Genomic DNA, 18,200 nt, shown 5'->3' with positions numbered 1-18,200 from the left:
ACATACACTACACACACATTACATTCCACCACACACCGCACCACATATCCTTTACAGACACACAAACACAGTCCCCTCCAAAAAAAAAAAAAAAAAAAATCCTGGGCTGGGGTGTTGGCTTAGCAGTTAAAGCACTTGCTTACAAAACCAAAGGACCCAAGTTCGATTCCCCAGGACCCACTTAAGCCAGATGTATATGGTGGTGCATGCATCTGGAGTTTGTCTGTGCACCCATTCTTTCTCTCTCTGCCTCTTCCTCTCTCTCTCTCAAAGAAATAAATAAAAATAAAATATTTTTTAAAAGAAAACAAACAAAAAGGGTGGAGAGCAATAGAAGAAGACACTTGATACTGATCTCTGGCCTCCACACACATGTGCATGCACACATGTGTATCTACACATGCAAAACCAAGCAAGCAAACAAATAAATATTCCCTTGCAAAGAAGGGTGTGGCATGCAGGGTATAAACTTTGCCACACTGGCATGTGTGTCCCTTTTACTAAGTTAATTTCATGGATTTTTTTTTTTTCCTGAGGTAGTCTCACTCTAGGCCAGACGGACCTGGAATTCACTATGGAGTCTCAGGGTGGCCTTAAACTCACAACGATCCTCCTACCTCTGCCTCTGAGTGCTGGGATTAAAGGCATGCGCCACCATGTCCGGCTCTAAGTTAATTTCAAAAACCTAGGGAAAGACCTAGATTGTCACCAGGCCATTACCAAGTGTGTCCGGAGACAAAGAAAACATGAAGCCCCCCTCTATAGACATCTGAAAGAACATCGGAATATGATAATCATTAAGCGCTGGAAGCTTCCAAACTGCTAAGGGCCATTCGAGAATGTGCCTGCTGCCCTCAGAAGCAGGAATAAATCAACCAAGTCTCCAAGTGTAGGTGGTGCCCGCTCTGTGCCCCTGAGACAGAGGAAGAGAACTTCCCCAGACTACCTGGGGATCTCGCCCTCACCTCCTTACATTTCTCTTCCCTTCTCTAGTGCAAGAGTGGTGTCACTCCACAACTGTTAACATGGAGCCGCAATCGGGGGTGCTGTGTGTAGGTGGTGAGTCAATTTGCCAGAGCTGACAGAGGACTTGGATTTGATGTCTGGGCTTTTCTTCAGGTAATCTGCTAACATGAGCCAAATGCACACGTCATCTGTGGATTGTTTCCTGAACAAAAGGACCGAGGGCTCGGTTAGCTGGAGAGAGAGAGCCCGGTGATTGAAGGTGCTTGCGTACAAAGCCTGACAAGACTGGGGTTCAATTCCCCAGTACCCACATAAAAAGTGATGCACAAAGTGGGGCATGTGTCTGGAGTTCATTTACAATGGCAGGAGGCCCTGGCATGCCCATACTTTCTTCTCTCTCTTTCTCTTTCCCTTTCTCTATGTCACACACGCACACATACCAATAAAAATTATTTTTAATAAGGGGGCTGGAGGGATGGCTTAGCAGTTAAGGTGTTTGCCTGCAAAGCCAAAGGACCTAGGTTCAATTCCCCAGGACCTACGTTAGCCAGATGCACAAGGGGCACACGTGTCTGGAGTTCACTTCCAGTGGCTGGAGTTCATTTGTAGTGGCTGGAGGCTCTGACGCACCCATTCTCTCCCTCTCTCTCTCTCCCTCCCTCTTTCTGTCAAATAAATAAATAAAAATTTAAAAATGTTAATAAGGACTGAGGGTCCTCCTCATTTTGGGACTTAGGGTGCTAAGGTGAGAAAAGAGGGGTGGACAGGACAATGTGCCCTTGCTTCCTCAGCTCCACCCTGGAGTACCTGGTTCTCAGCATCCCTCCTGACTCCAGCGGTCTGCCCACTGCTGGTCAGCTTCCTCGCCCTGAAAAAGCGAATTTTGGCTCCTGTCCCCCACTCAGGTCCTTTACTCCCGGAGACCACGACCAGGACCCTTCCCTTCTCCCTCTCATGCCTGAGAACCACACCTCCCTCATTTCTTGAAGTTCCACCATCTGTGTCCTGCCTCCCTAGGGCTGCAGGGCTCCACAGAATTGGAAGGACAGGCGATGAGCCAAGGAGAGGACATTGTGACCAGCAGAGACAGGTTGCCTGGTCCCAGTGGCCAGAAGAGGATTCTCTACAGCCCCAAACTGGAAGATGACAGTGACAGCTTGTCATGGCTTGGGGCTGGGTACAGTGAGGGTTATATTCTGTGTGACACTGAATGAACACCCTATGATGGTCAGGTGAGCACCAGTGACGACCCCCCACCAGCTCAGACCCTGGTTGAATCTGAACTTGGAGCTACAATGGTGAGAGCTTAGGATGCTATCAGGCACACACATGGGACACAAGTGTTTTGGGGTCTCCCCTCACATCAGTTCCTCTCCCCCCCCCCCTTTCCCAGCTCACACTCCAAAACACGGGCAGATGATGACACACTTGCATTGTTGGGTGATGTAGACTTACACGTCCCTTTGTGGCCCCAGCAGGCTAGGTATCCGTGTGCTGCCTCTAGAATCCTCCCCACTCCATCCTCTGCTTCTCCAGACTAACGGACGGAGTTGGGGGGGGGGGATGCTCTATGTTTCCCATCCTAGCCAGCAGGTGAAAGGTGGAGCCTCAACGCTCAACGCCTGAGCCTGTCTGGCTCGGGGAAGTTTGGAAAGTAAGCGATCTTCGTGGAGTTCAAGCAGCGCCAACTTTCTAGGGCCGTGTGTGTGTGTGTGTGTGTGTGTGTGTGTGTGAGAGAGAGAGAGAGAGAGAGAGAGAGAGAGAGAGAGAGAGAGAGAGAGAGATTTCGTGTAAGAGAATTATTTCTTCTAAGCTTGTCTTTGCACGTGCAGAAAGGACTCGAACCTTCCCCCACCCACCCAGCACCGCCCGGGTGGAGCACCTGCGGTGAGGACGCAGCGGGTGCACCGAGGTCGCTGGGCGCACGGACACTTGCACGCTAGGGCGCGCGCGCTGTGCAAACGAAGTTCCCTGGTGCGCGCCGCTCCGCGCGCGGGGAGAAGAAGCCTGCCGAGCCGCGGGAACCCTAGGAGATGGGGTGTGGGTGGGAGCAGAGGGGGGGAGCCCTCGCGGCCCCCTCCTGGCCCTGGATTCGGCCGCGTGCGCAGTGCCATTGGCCCCAGCCGTCCGGTGGGCGGGAGGATGACATCAGCGGCAGGTTGGATTATAAAGGCACGAGCGGAGCCACGGGCTCAGAGCGCACCCAGCCGGCGCCGCGCAGCACTGGGACCCCCGGCTCGCCTGGCCAGCCTGCTCCGCACCCGTCTGCCCCGGCTGCCCGGTGCGTCCCCTCCGCCAGCCGTCTGCACTCCCCGGCCCCACAGGCACCATGCACCTCTCCCAGCTGGTCGCCTGCGTCCTGCTGCTGCTCACACTCCTCTCGCTCCGGCCCTCCGAAGCCAAGCCCGGGGCTCCACCGAAGGTGGGTGCTGTCACGGGGACCCTGGGCTTGGGAGGGACTCGAGAGACTGGACGGCCTGGGAGGCGCGAAGGAGCGTGCATTCAGGGTGGGAAGGCAGCCCCCCCCCCGGGACTCGTGCCCCCAAGACCCAGACTCGAGGGGTCTGTTCCCCCAGCCCTGGGAGAGTGTCCACACATGCACGCCCCAGGGCGCCCAGCCGCGCATGTTGCAAAGCAGCAATGGGGGGGGGGAGAGCTAGGGGCTCGGCCGCGTGGCAGGTGGATGCCAGCCCCGACTGTCCGGCATCGGCAGGGTCGCACTCAGGGCCGGGAACGTCCGCACCACTGGGCGCTGCAAAGACACCTGTGCTGCAGCCGTGCGTCCTTTCACCTGCCCACTCTTTTCTCCCGTAGGCCCCGCGGACCCCGCCAGGGGAAGAGCTGGCCGAGCCCCAAGCTGCGGGCGGCAGTCAGAAGAAGGGTGACAAGACCCCCGGGGGCGCCAATCTCAAGGGCGACCGGTCGCGACTGCTTCGGGACCTGCGCGTGGACACCAAGTCCCGAGCGGCGTGGGCTCGCCTTCTGCACGAGCACCCCAACGCGCGCAAGTACAAAGGCGCCAACAAGAAGGGTTTGTCCAAAGGCTGCTTTGGCCTCAAGCTGGACCGGATCGGCTCCATGAGCGGCCTGGGATGTTAGTGCGGCGACCCCTGGCGGCGGTGAGTACCATCCACCCCGTGCCGGTGGCTCTGTCCACCAAGTTACCCAACCCGCATCCCTGCCTGGTGCAGGCTGGTGGATTTCCTATAGCTGGACCTGAGGCTCGGGGACATTCCGCCTCCCGGCCAGCCTGTGGCAAGCAGCCAGTGGATCCTGGCGTTTGCCTGTCACCCCCTTCATCATCCCATTTCACAGATGAAAGTGAGGGATAAAATAGTCAGGGAACCTGAGGATGGTCAGAAATGGCTCAGCCTAAGTGACCCCAGAAACAGGCTTGTGGGGGTCCAACCACCCCAAAACCCACTAGTCCAGTTGGGAGGGTGTAAGGGGAATCCTGAGAGCAGAACGGGAAAGGTGCACCCATCAGTTCCCAAAGTGCGTTCCTCTCTCAGCACTGTGCCTGTAGCCTCCAGAACAGAGAGCCAAGTACCCGGATCATTTCCCGGGACTGTAGTCCCTCCAGTGCGACAGGCACAGAGAAATGGCTGCTCCTCCCGGTGGAGCGAGGGGCCTCCGTGGGCAGCAACAGGGCATCCTTTTGCCTGGGGCATTCTGATTCTTCCCCAGTCTCTAAACCCAACAGTGGGCAAACTGGTCTGTCCAGGGTCCTGATGCTGCTTAGCTTTGTGGCTTCGGGAGCAAACCTCGGTGTTTGTGGCCCTGCTTCACATCAGGGAAAGGAATAGACTAACACTTTGCTTCTTTTCCCCAACCTCAAAGTCTGTATCTTCCAAATGAGTTCCTTACCAACTCCATCCCCCACCTAAATTGCGCTCTGGACTCTGTTTCCAGCCTCCTTGCCCTCCATGCCCTGTGCTGTGTGGTATGTTTCTGCTATAAAGACCGTCCAGTGCCCTCCTTCCTTCTCGCCATTCCTGCTGCCCGCTGGTTCCCATGGAACAGCCCCTCCCACTGGCACTCTTGGACTTTGGGGTAAAGCCTCTGCTGCTTCCTAGCCTTGCCTCTTGTCCACCTGCTGCCATTGCTGGTCCCTGCCCGGGCCACCCCAGGGTGAGAGCCTGCTTCCTGCACCCACAAAGGCCACAGCCTCCTCCCTGCGGGGAACAAGAACTTTTTGCCAGCACACTGCACGGGCCTCTTTGATGGCACAAGAAACTTTTGCAGGAGGCACCTGCTGGCGTCCCTGTGTTAACTCACGAACAACTTAAGGCCCGGATGCTAGCACAAGGCAATCTGGAACCCAAAGGGGCTCTTGGAAATATTGGCCAATGACCAGAGAAACCCAGTCACCCAGCTCACCAGCTCTAGTGAGCAACCCTTGCCCTAGGTTTAGGCTGTCCCCTGCCTCTCTCTGCAGTCACACTTAGCGGGCTCCATGCCTCTCCCCAGTTCCAAAGAGGTGTTACTTGTCTCTGATCTTGACCTTTCCCTACCTATAGAAAGAAATGATTGTTGGCCTTCAGCACTTACAGTGCGATGTCTTTTGCTCTTTTTTTCTCCCGTGAAAGAACCTAAGAAATGGAGTCCAGGGCTGCAGATTCTCGGTTTGTGAAAATCTTAGACTTCAGGATTCAAGCAAAAGTTAGGCTTCTATGTACTCGTGCCAAGACTGACCTTCCCTGATGGCGCTCTGTTCTTAGTCATGACCTTTGGTGGCACTGGGTGGTGAAAGACCCTGAGGAGGAATCCAGGCTGCTAAGACTTTGCACCCTCTGGCCAGGGGAGGTCATCATCCTTCTGACAGTTGTCAACATAGGCAAACAGCCACTGCCAAGCCTCAGCCATCTCCACCCTGTCCTGGTGAAAGGCCAGGTCATCCTTCTTGACCCTGCAGCCAAGGGGAGCTGAACAGAATTGAGCTTTGCTTGGTCTTAAAGAGAAAGATAATGTCCCGTTTTTATGTTCATGAAAACTCTTCTGAGAGTATGGCCATTTCTCCACTCAGGGAGTGACTTTAGCTCCAAGCACCGCCATAATGACTATCGCTGATGGTTATAGGTCTTGATTATACTGCTGACAGAGATTAGGTGTGGTGGCCCAAAACCTCATGAACACTTTGCCCCTGGGTCCCAGGAACATCATATACAAAACGGAGAAGAGAGCTGGGCGAGCTGGGCCAGTCTAGCGCCCCTCTGTGAAGGCTGTCCTTTGGGAGACCACTGCCCTTCTTAGAAAGATGCCTTCCTCAGAACCTCGAGCGTCCACACAACCACAGAGACTGACTGAGCTTTGCCCTCATCACCTTTCTCTGGTCCTCCCAACTCACCAAGCCTGCTTGACTGTCCATTTGCCCAAGCTAGTGTCAGACTCCAGTTCCCCTGCCACTGAGGGGCCGAAACCAACCACTTTCTGTGGCAAAGCCACCGAGGGAAGGAAGTGCCCTTTCCTCAAAATGCATCTGTGACCCAGACAGTGGGGATGCCTAATATGTGGCCCCTTGTTGAATCCTAATGCTAGCACTGAGAGGTGGCTATTATCCAGTTTATAGGTGAGCTTAAAGCCTTCCAGGGAGTCAAGGTCAGAGGGAGAATTTCAACCTAGAATTTGGGGGGGGGGGGACAGTGCTAAAGTGATTCTTCTCTCTGTCCTTTCATGGTCACCCAGACACACAAGACAGACAAATATCTGAGGGTTTATATTATAGCAAAAATGAGGTGGGGGGGAGTCCCTGTTTTTCCTTACTGTGTCTACCTAATGCCAAAGACAAAGCCTATAGTTAGAGGGGGGGGAGGAGGCTGGCAGACATTCTGGTTCCACCTGTGCTGGGCCAGCCAGTGCCAAGGGCATGGCAGAAAAGGGCCTGGAAGAGGCCAGAGTGGGAGGCCCTTCCATTTATAGGAAGATCTTCAATCAGGGACCTGCAGGACAAAGATAGAGAGGCTTTGCTTTGGACTACTGCTAAAGAGGGGAAGAAGGTTCTAGAACTTCCCCACAGGCTGAACTTTCTCAGTTAAAAGTCCAGACTTGAGCATCCTGTGTCCGTTTTGTGTTTCAGGATTCGGAATTGCTCTGTGCACTGAGGTCTTCCTTGGTCATCAGCCTCGGCATCTGGAAACACCTCCAACGCAATGTGGCTTTTACATTTCCTTTTTTTTTTCTTCCTGGTACTGGGAATACACAACACCAGCTGTTTTATTATTATTTGGGGAGGGGAGGGTATGATTTTATTGTTTGGGATTTTTTTTTGAAAATGAAAAATAAAAAGTTATATTATATATATATATATATATTATATACATGAAACACACACCTACACCGACTTGATGACAAGGGACAGTTTTTAAGAGACTGACAAAACCAGCTGTAAAACATTGCTGTTTGTAAATTCATGTCATGCATAAATGTATTTATGTTGTAAAGCTATTTATATTGTTTATAAAGAGATATTTATAAAAATTTTATTTATGTAACTAAATGAAAGAAGCCAACCATTGTAATGTTTTTGTCCTAACTAGTTGAAAAGTGTAAAAAAAAAAAAGCCATTCCATGAACATCCTGAAAACTGTCTTTATTTACTCATTGTGTTAAATCTCAGGAATCAAGCGGAGACAGGGAGAATGTGAAGCTGAGGCGTTTGCCTCCAATTACATCTATCCTGAATTTGTGTCAGAATCCCCAGGGGGCTTGGCAAACACAGATTCCTGTCCTGGTCCTCCTTCTGACCAGTCTCCATGGACAGTCCGAGCCATGTGGACAGTCCCAGATGATTCTGCCGACTCCGTCCAAGCACTGGCCACTGGGAAGCTGGTGCAAATGAATGAAACTGGAATTGGGGCCTGGGGTGTAGCTCAGTCAGTAGCGTGTTTGCCTAGAATTTGGAAGCCCTGGGTTCAATCTCAGTATCACGGATGCGTGGATGTGCTCCTGTAATCCCAACACTCAGGAGGTTGAGGCACAATGATTAGAAATTCAATGTTATTCTCAACTACCTAGTGATTTTGAGGGCAGCCCGGGCTACTTGAGACTTCTCAAAAACTAGAAATTGGTTCAGGTCAGCCTGAGCTAGAGTGAAACTCTACCTTGAAAAAAAAAAAAAAAGAAGTTCAACTGCTTTAGGGTCCTCCCAATTCCATTTCAGCTTCTCTGCTACAAGGGAAAGAAATTGCTCAAACATGCCCTCTGTCTTGGGGAAGAGGTTTCTGTAGGTTTTGAGGCATAGTATCCCTTTTGCCCTGGCTGATCTAGAATTCACTCTATAGCCCAGGCTGGCCTTGAATCACATCAAACCTCCTACTTTAGCCTCCCAAGTGCTGGGATTAAAGGGATGCTCCACCACACCCAGGTTTACCAGTCTCTATTATAGACTTGATCCTAAGCCCAGGATGGGTAGCTCCCTCTATTCCCACAGGACTGCCTGGCCAGCTGGCGCCCCTGGGCTATGACCTTTGAGAAAACGCAGGAGTAGCCAGATGTGCCTGGAGCACAAAGTGGTGTGTGTGTGGGACTGTGGTTTACCTTTTCATCTCGAGCTGCTAACAGTTACCACTCCTAAACCCTGTGGAGCCCTGAGTGTGAGGAATGTATGAATATAATTTCGATTAGAATCTCTTTTCCTGAACCCAGCAGGAGACTTTGCAATCATTCTGAGGTAATCTTGCTACATCCTGCCTCCTGGGACATCTCTTCCCTGTCATCTGACCCCATTAAGGGAAAGCAGGACAGTAAAGATCCTCTCCAAGCTGTGTGTGACAGGAAAGCCCAGCTCCTGGGGGCTAGAGGCAGGAGGATCATCGCAAGTTCAAGGCCAGCCTGGTTTATAAAGTAAGTTCCAGAACAACCAAGGAAGATTCTGTCAAAAAAAGGGGGGTGGGGGACTGGAGAGATGGTTTAGCGGTTAAGTGCTTGCCTGTGAAGCCTAAGGACTCCGGTTCGAGGCTCAATTTCCCAGGATCCACAATAGCCAAATGCACAAGGGGGTGCACACGTCTGGAGTTCGTTTGCAGTGGCTGGAGGCCCTGATGCACCCATTCTCTCTCTCTCTCTCTCTCTCTCTGCCTCTTTCTCTGTCTGTTGCTCTCAAATAAATAAATAAAAATAAAAACAAAAAAACTCTTTTAAAAGCTCTGGTGACATTAGATGGATAGGGAATTTGAACTCAGAGAAGTTGAGAGTTGTGTGTCAGGGCCATGAGGTCAGCAGACAGGGCTGAAGAATTACAGAAGAAGACTGTCACCGGGAGTGGCAGTTGATGGCACCTAGTTTTCTTGCTGGCACCCAGGCCCACGACCTTGGTCTCTGAGTGGCCCTCTAGTGCAGCTTCCCAGGGGGCTGGATGCCCAGCACTGAGATGGGATCCATCTGCAGAAGGCTGGAGCCTTTCCTACCTTGTCAATTTCCAACACCCTGAGGGACATTTCCAGTCTCCTCCTGATGGCCAGCTGACCAGTTTGGGGTGTAGCTGCTGCCCATCCTCTTTCTTTCTCCCACTTCCATGGCCAGACACCCGGTGCCCAGGTCAGTGAGGGTGGAGGTTTCTGGAGGCAGTTGGGCTGTGGGCTTTGGCTGGAGACAAGTCAGGCACTTCTGAAAATCCAGACAGAAGCAACCAAGGATTCTGGGGTGCAAGGAGTCACCACGAAAGACTAAAGGGCTTTTCTGGTGGACAGCACCACCAGAGTACTTACCAGTAAGTGAGTAACCTTAGCCTAACTGCAAATACTATCCCCATAAAATGCCTTCACATCATGTGTTAACCCCACCCAGGGTTGGTAAAGTCAACCCCAGACCCTCAATCTTAGTGCAGGACACTGCTAGATGGCTGGTTTCCTTTAACATCTAAACGCAGAGTCATGAGCCTGCTTCCTCAGCAGCAACAGAGATGTGTCATCCCAGTCAGGGGAACACTTCTGGAAGCCAGGAGGCATTGGCAAACATCCAGTAAGAAACCAGAAATGTTTGCAAACCTCCAGGGATTCCCCAGTGGTATTACCCAGGAGCTCCCAGCCCTCTGTCTAGGTCTTCCCCACTTCCTCTCCTCCTCAGGCATCTCCTCCCATGCTGCCTGGAGAACCCAGCTGCTTTCCCATGTAACAGCGGCAGCCAGGACCTGGCCCCAGGGATGGGGCTGGCTGGAGTCCCAGTCCTCTGGGACAGGTAGTCCCTTATGCATTGTTGAACTCTTCCGTGTACACGGCCAACTGGATGTGTGGTCTAGAAGATAGCAGAGGGACAGAAAGTTCCAGGTGCTAGAAGGCTTCAAGGTCTCCTGGTATCTCCGATGACACTCTTGTTGAAGCTCTTAGGACATGAAAATGGGAAAAGTGAGGTATTATTCCTACATGCCTTCAGGATTCGCAAAGAATATATCTACAGAAGAATCTAGAAGAAAGTTTCAGCATGTTGGAAGCCCTATGTTGAAGCCTTCAGCTATGAAGGGAGTCTGAGTATGCAATGAGAGTTACCGGACCTGCCTGGTCCTCAGTGCTGCAGGTGACGGTGGAAGTTACCGGACCTGCCTGGTCCTCAGTGCTGCAGGTGACGGTGGAAGTTACCGGACCTGCCTGGTCCTCAGTGCTGCAGGTGACGGTGGAAGTTACCAGACCTGCCTGGTCCTCAGTGCTGCAGGTGACGGTGGAAGCCCTGGCCTGGCAGGGCGAGGTCAAGGGACCTCACCTTGGGTTCCCAGCACAGCTGGAGGAAAGTCCCAGTCTATCAGGTGCCATTGAAGTCAAGATTCTGAGAGGTGGTACTCCATGGTACAGAGGCATGGAGGTAACGATGTGCCAGGGGTGCCAGGCCCATGGCCAGTGAGTAGGCCCAGGAGCCTGTCTCCCCCTTACACTGCTTGAAGCAGGGGAGGTAGGCAGTGGGCCTGTGCATGAGCAGGGGCCTCTGGGGATAATCACCAAGGACACAATGTCTAGATACGAGCAGCTCTTGGGAAATGCTGTAAGACCAGACAGTGAGGACAAGGCTGGTAGACAAAGTGGCCCTGCCCTAGGCTGGGAAAAGTAAGCTGGCAGGGAGCATCAGTGAGGTTCTGTCAACCTGTTTTCTGTTGCTGTAACAAAATACATGGGGTGCATCATTTATAAAAAAATAAAAGTTTACTTAGCCCATGGCTCTAAGACCATGGCACCAGCATCTAATCAAGGCCTTCTTGCCACATTGTAACATGGAAGAGGGTACCTTACGGTGAGGCAGCAAGCAAGCTACCTAATACAACTCTTTTCCCTCTTATAAAGCCACTAATAGCCAGGCGTGGTGGTGCACACCTTTAATCCCAGAACTTGGGAGGCAAAGGTAGGAGGATTACCATGAGTTCAAGGCTACCCTGAGACTACAAACTGAAAATTCCAGGTCAGCCTGGGCTAGACTGAGACTCTACCTCAAAAAACAAAACAAAGCAAAACAAAAAGCCACTAATATCATGATGGAGATCCCACTCTCATGAATTCATATAATTCTATCTCCCAAAACTCTCACCTCCAAATATGAACTGAGAGATTAAGTGTCCAATACACTGGGCTGGGAAGATGGCTCAGTTCGTAAAGTGTTTGCCTTGCAAGCATGAGGACCTGAGTTTGATTCCCCAATACCCACATCAAAATGCCAGGCGTGGTTACACAGGTCTGTAATCCCAGCACTGGGGAGGTGGAGATAGGAGTCCGAAGACACACTGGCAGGCATCTAGTCTAATTAGTGAGCTCCAGGCCAGTGGGGACCCTAACTGAACAAAGGTGGATGATACTCTTGAGGATGACACCTGAGGCTGTCCTCTAACCTCACATGTACACATACATGCATTAAAGAAAAAAAAATCATGCCGGAGAGCTGTGGTTAATGAGCTTGCCTGAAAAGCCAAAGGATCCCGGTTTAACTCTCCAGGACCCACATAAGCCAGATGCACAAGGTGGCGCATACATCTGGAGTTCATTTGCAGTGGCTGCAGGCCCTGGCACATCCATTCTCTCCCTCTCTCTCCCGCTCTCTCTCTCTCTCTCTCTCTCTCTCTCTCTCTCTCTCTCTCTCTCTCTGTCTCTCTAAAGTAAATAAACAAATATATACATACATATATATATATATATATATATATATATATATATATATATATATTTTAAAGTCAGACAGGACATGGTGGCACATGCCTTTAAGCCTAGCACCCAGGGGGCAGAGGTAGGAGGATCGCTGTGAGTTTGAAGCCAGCCTGAGACTACACAGTGATTTCCAGGTCAGCCTGAGCTAGAGTGAGACCCTACCTCAAAAAAAAAAGTTTCCTACCGTCTTCAGACACGGATTGGTCATTGCATTAATGACCTCATAGTCACTGGTGACCCCAAAATTGCCTTCAAGCACATATTGCCAATAACCTAAGGGCATCCCACAAACCCTCACCCCCCCCCATCTTCCAACAGGTTCAACTTTCTCCATTTAGTGAATGGCTTGGAACCAAGGCTTTAACATGTGGGCCTTCATTCAAGAACCAGATGTAGGGCTGGAGAGATGGCTTAGCGGTTAAGCGCTTGCCTGTGAAGCCTAAGGACCCCGGTTTGAGGCTCAGTTCCCCAGGTCCCACGTTAGCCAGATGCACAAGGGGGTGCACGCGTCTGGAGTTCATTTGCAGAGGCTGGAAGCCCTGGCGCGCCCATTCTCTCTCTCTCCCTCTATCTGTCTTTCTCTCTGTGTCTGTCACTCTCAAATAAATAAATAAATAAATAAAAAACAGATGTAGGGGTATATAAATCAACATGGTCCTTGATCAACAAGATAGGGAAAGCCAAGCTCACACCTGCAATGCCAACACTTGTGAGGCTGAAATCACTGTGATTTCAAATTTGAAACCTGGGCAACATAGTAAATCCAAGCCAAACTGAGCTGTACAGTGTGAGAACCTGTCTTAAAAACAAAAACAAAACAAAACAGAGAACTATGGAGGTAGAAAGGCCTAAGTGAGATAAGGGTAAGAGACTAACTAAAGGAAAGGTGGGAGGAGAGTTAATCAAAATCTAAGAGGGTATGAATAAGTCATATGCAAACCTGCTTTTTTGGACAATGGTACACCCAGAAGCAATAGATTGTTACTAGAAAATTTTCAGTGCCAGGAATGGGATACCTTTCAGTGAGTTGTTGGCCAGGGAGGTCCCTGATGTCCCCCAAAACATTGCAGGCCATTTCCAAGGTTCTTGGTTTCCCACCAGGAATAGATAGTAAAACTCTATTGCTGAAGATTTCATATACTTGGGCTGCAAGGTCACTAAGAAAGCCTGCTGGAGCTGAGCTGAAAACTCCTCCATGAAGACCAGCTGACAGAAAGCTGGAAAAAACTATGATACATACAGTTCAATGGGAGAGAGAGAAACCACCAGTGTAGATAAACAACAGTGGACACTGCAAGCCTTAAATTTGGCCAGCCAGGCCAAATGAGCCAGTGGGGCAACAGTGGCACATGTATTATGAGAAAAATTGGACTGGAGGCCTGCTCCACAGGAAGGAGTACATGCCTGATACTTAAAACCTATGACAGGGGAAGTCATGAGCCCTACGGGTATAATGTTTGCTGGGGTCTGGTTAAATGTATATACTCTGCTCACCAAACTACCCAGTAAGTACTTCTCTTAATGTTCATACCCATATATTAATGCTACTCTCACTTGGTTAGAGAAGCTCTTTTTTTCAGATGGCAGTGACCTTGGAATGACTCAGAAGGCACAATGATGCTGAGAAGAAGTGACAGAGGAGTACTCAGCACCAAAATATCTCTATCACACCTTCCAAGGCTCAGGGTCTATTGCAAAAGAAAGAATGTAAGAGCCAAAGGAAGGGTAGGACTCCTTACAATGTGCTCCTCCAGACACAAAGTGGCCGGGATATCCATGACCTCACAGTGCCTGACACCACCTACACAAGACCATCATAACAGGAGGAAAAGATGATGACATCAGTTTCGTGTGTACACTCATGGTGATTCCCAGGGCTGCGAGCTCGGCTCCTGTACTGCCTGTGATTCCTGTTTCCATGCCGGCTACGGCCAGTCTGCTGCCGGAACATGGACTCCAATGGCCAAGATCAACCAGAACTCCCCTAACAAAGGTGCGCTGCCTGATTTCAGTACTGATGGCCCTGGTGACCCCAGTGTTCCCCCTAGGACTTCTGCTGTGGAAGGCCTCACAGAGAGGTGCAGGAGGAAGATCTTCAGGCTGAACTTGCCAAGATGGAAAAAGAAATTGTCACTCTTTGCCGGGTCCTGGCAGCCAAGGAGAGGCACTGCGGAGAGCTGGAAAGGACACTGGGCCTCCCCACCTTAGGGGAGCCACAGCAGAACCTGTCTCAAAACGGGCATGATGGGCAGGGCTCCACCGCCTGTGTGAGAACTTCTAAGAAACTTGGAGAGTAGGCTGGGAAAGTGACCCATTCTGATCTCTACAAGAAGACCCAGGAACTGGGTATGGTGGCGCACGCCTTTAATCCCAGCACTCGGGAGAAAGAGGTAGGAGGATCGCAGTAAATTTGAGGCCACCCTGAGACTACATAGTGAATTCCAGGTCAGCCTGGACTAGAGTGAGACCCTACCTTGAAAAACCAAAAAAAAAAAAAAAGACCCAGGAAACCCTCCATGGGCAGGACAGAAGACATCTGCTGCCCTATCCACCATGGGCTCTGCCATCAGCAGGAAGCTTGGAGACATGAGGAGCTCTGCAACCTTCAAGTCATTTGAACACAAAATGGGAACCATAAAGTCCAAGGTGGCAGAGAGCACAGCAGCGATAGCCTCCCTTCCCCGACCCGTGGCGACCAGCCCCTAGCAGATCACACGCCTTTCTAAGCCTGTAGACGCCCACCAGCCACAGAACATGTGGAAGTACGTCCTCATCATCACTCGACAACCGCACGGCGGAACACCAGCCAGGGCCAGTGAAGAGCTGGACTTGAGGACAGCCGTGCCCATCCACATGCACATGTGGCAGCCGCCTTGGCATGAGTTAGAGAACAGTCTCATACGTAGACGTTTTACACTGATGTTCCTGGATGAAGCAGATCACCGTGTCATCCTTTCCAGAGCCACAGGAAGTAGACAGGGCTGAGGGGCCGGGGGTGGGGATATTGAATAAAAGCCCATATCTTTGCAAGTCTCTTTTGCTTGCCTGAAGGGAAGGAGAAGTGTCAGGAGTATTAAGTAAGTGGTACTTCTTCCTTTACTCCAAAGGAAAACTCTCCCTGGGATACACTGCTGTCCATTTTCTGAGACCCTATAAAGGAGACAATGCCAGTAGTTCTAATTGTTACAATAACAACCTGGCTTTGACAAAAGCAGATTCACTATCTTGTAAATGGAATGGACTATACAAAAATTAATTAGGGGCTGGAGAGATGGCTTAGCAGTTAAGCGCTTGCCTGTGAAGTCTGAGGACCCCAGTTCGAGGCTCAATTCCCCAGGACTCATGTTAGCCAGATGCACAAGGGGGCGCACGTGTCTGGAGTTCGTTTGCAGAGGCTGGAGGCCCTGGCATGCCCATTCTCTCTCTCTCTCTCTCTCTCTCTCTGCCTCTTTCTCTCTGTCTGTCGCTCAAATAAATAAATAAAAATAAACAAAAAATTTCTAAAGAATTAATTAGGCAATGCCAGGTGTGGTGATGCATGCCTTTAATCCCAGCACTCGGGAGGCAGAGGTAGGAGGATAGTGGTGAGTTCGAGGCCCCCCTGAGACTATATAGTGAATTCCAGGTCAGCCTGGGCTACAGAGTTAGACCCTACCTTGAAAAACCAAGAAAAAAAATTAATTAGGCAAAACACCTTTAACCTTATCATTGGAGCATATTTCTTTGGACTCAAGCTGAAATTAAAGCCTTACATTGCCTTATGCTTTATTTGTTTAATATATATACACATATATAATCTATATATACATACATACACACATACATACATATGCATATACATGCATATGTACACATGTGTCTGTATATATACATATACACATATGTGTGTATGTAGATAAACAGATAGATATAGATTTGAATGGAGGTGCTTTGATGGCTTCTAAGTAACATGTTGAATTTTATATCTGGCCTGTAACACACTGCCTGTGCCAGGCAGTGTGTTTGATTTCAGTAAAATATTTCATAGTGTATAAAACCTTGTTCTTTCAAAGACTGGTAGGTTCCATTAGCACCCCACTCTGGCCCATGGGGCTCCTGTGCTTGGTGGGGCAGAAGAGCCAAGAAAAGAAGGGACAGTCTCTCTTTAGTGACCTTTGAACAAGACCACCTGCCTGCCCACTGTACAGGAGGTAAATGAGAAGCAGAACCAGCCCTGTAGGTGAGGTACAAGTGTGGATTGGGGATCAGACAGAATTCAGCTGTCCCCTTTTCTCAGGAGCTGCAACAATCTCTTTCAGTTTTTTTTTATTGCCACACCCAGTAGCCTCTCTTATGCCAAGGCCCTGTGCGTTAGAAGGCACAGCCTGGAGGAGAGGGGCAGCCCTATGCCTCAGTGGCTCTTAGCAGGGTCTTGTCTGCTGGGTGCACATCTTTGCACTCCCTTGGGTGGGGGGTGTCTGGTTTGATAGAATGCACTATGTCCTCTGATGACCAAGTGTCCCTGGATTCTTTAGGCACCCTAGGGGGACTGCACTACACACAGGACAAGGGTGCTGAGACAGAATGCCATTTGGTACCCTTTTCCCAGGGTTAGAAACTCAGTGTGAGGAGGCAGGTGCAGGAGCGCAGGACGCTGATGTATCTTCCTCCAATGCATAACAAGCAACTTGTCAATACAGCACTCCTTTGGGAGGGGGAGATGATGACATCAAAATAAAAGAGAGGGGAGGGGATATGATGGAGGGTGGAGTTGCAAAGGGGAAAGTGGAGGGAGGAAGACCATGGCTTATTATCTACAATTATGGAAGTTGTCAATAAAAAAATCAATCAATTAATTAAAAACAGAGGGCTGGAGAGATTGCTTAGTGGTTAAGATTAAGGTTAAGGTGCTTGCCAGCAAAGCCAAAGGTCCCAGGTTCAATTCCCCAGTACCCACATGAAGGCAGATGCACAAGGTGGCGCATGCGTCTGGAGTACATTTGCAGTGGCTAGAGGCCCTGGTGCACCCATTCTTTCTCTCTCTCACACACACAAATAAATAAACAGGGAAAGAGAGCATGCCAGGAAGTCAGATAATCAAGGACTTCCACCCAGATGGGCCACATGAGCCTTATACTCACATTTACTTAGCCAAATAGGTCCCACTCCATGCCTTACTTGGACAGTAAGGGAATGCTATCCTCTGTGTGTCTGAAAATGGAAAACTAGCTGGGCATGGTAGCAGTTATCTTTAATCCCAGCACTCAGGAAGCAGAGGTAGGAGGATTGGATTGAGTTTGAGGCCACTCTGAGACTACATAGTGAATTCCAGGTCAGCCTGGGCTAGAGCAAGATCCTGCCTCAAAAAAGAAAAAAAGAAAAAAGGAGAACTGCCCAGACTGTTATGTGGTCACCATAGAGATTATTTTACTTTATTTGCAAACAGAGAGAGAAGAGAGACAGAGAGAAAATGGGCACACCAGGGCCTCTAGCCACTGTAAATGAACTCCAGACTCATGTGCCCCTTGTGTATCCAGCTTACGTGGGTCCTGAGGAATCAAACCTGGGTCCTTTAGCTTTGCAGGCAAGTACCTTAACAACTAAGCCATCTCTCCAGCCCAAGAGAATTCCTTTCTTTTGTGTCATTTGCTTCCACATAGATTCCATTTTATCTGATGTGAATACTATAGACCGGTTTTATTTATTTGATTTTTTTTTTTTTTTTTTTTGGTTTTTCGAGGTAAGGTCTCACTCTGGTCCAGGCTGACCTGGAATTAGGTGGCCTTGAACTCATGGCGATCCTCCTACCTCTGCCTCCCAAGTGCTGGGATTAAAGGCATGCACCACCACGCCCAGCTTGATTTTGTTTTGTTTTTAAAACAAGTCTTATGAAGCCCAGATTGGCCTCAGACTCTATGTTGCTGAGAGTCCTTGAACTCCTAATCATCCTGCCTCAATGTCCTAAGTGCTGTGGTTACAGGAATGCCACCATGGCCCTGTTTTACTTTTATTTGTGTTTCCTAGCTTTGCCCAAGCTTTGATTCTTTCCCCTTTTAGGTACATTTTTTTAATTTTACGTTTATTTGTTTGCGTGCTTACTTGTTTCTTTTACGTGTATACGGTGTACTATGAGTAGTG

The 18,200-nt window shown here is 49.9% G+C and overlaps 1 protein-coding gene and 1 pseudogene across 1 annotated transcript; both read left to right on the top strand.

Annotated features, from left to right (window-relative positions):
* Nucleotides 1-3,195: 3,195 nt before the first annotated feature.
* Nppc (natriuretic peptide C) lies at nucleotides 3,196-7,223 on the top strand. Its single transcript, XM_004662243.2, has 3 exons — nucleotides 3,196-3,388; nucleotides 3,781-4,085; nucleotides 7,043-7,223. The coding sequence occupies exons 1-2, from the start codon at nucleotides 3,296-3,298 to the stop codon at nucleotides 4,063-4,065; spliced, it is 378 nt and encodes a 125-aa protein (XP_004662300.1). The 5' UTR covers nucleotides 3,196-3,295; the 3' UTR covers nucleotides 4,066-4,085; nucleotides 7,043-7,223.
* Nucleotides 7,224-14,032: 6,809 nt separating this feature from the next.
* LOC123460204 lies at nucleotides 14,033-14,809 on the top strand (annotated as a pseudogene).
* Nucleotides 14,810-18,200: the final 3,391 nt, after the last annotated feature.

This window comes from Jaculus jaculus, chromosome 4 (assembly GCF_020740685.1).
Source record: "Jaculus jaculus isolate mJacJac1 chromosome 4, mJacJac1.mat.Y.cur, whole genome shotgun sequence".
NCBI classification, from domain to species: Eukaryota; Metazoa; Chordata; class Mammalia; order Rodentia; family Dipodidae; genus Jaculus; species Jaculus jaculus.
Note: the sequence above shows the minus strand (reverse complement) of the source record. Positions and strands in the feature narration are given on the sequence as shown.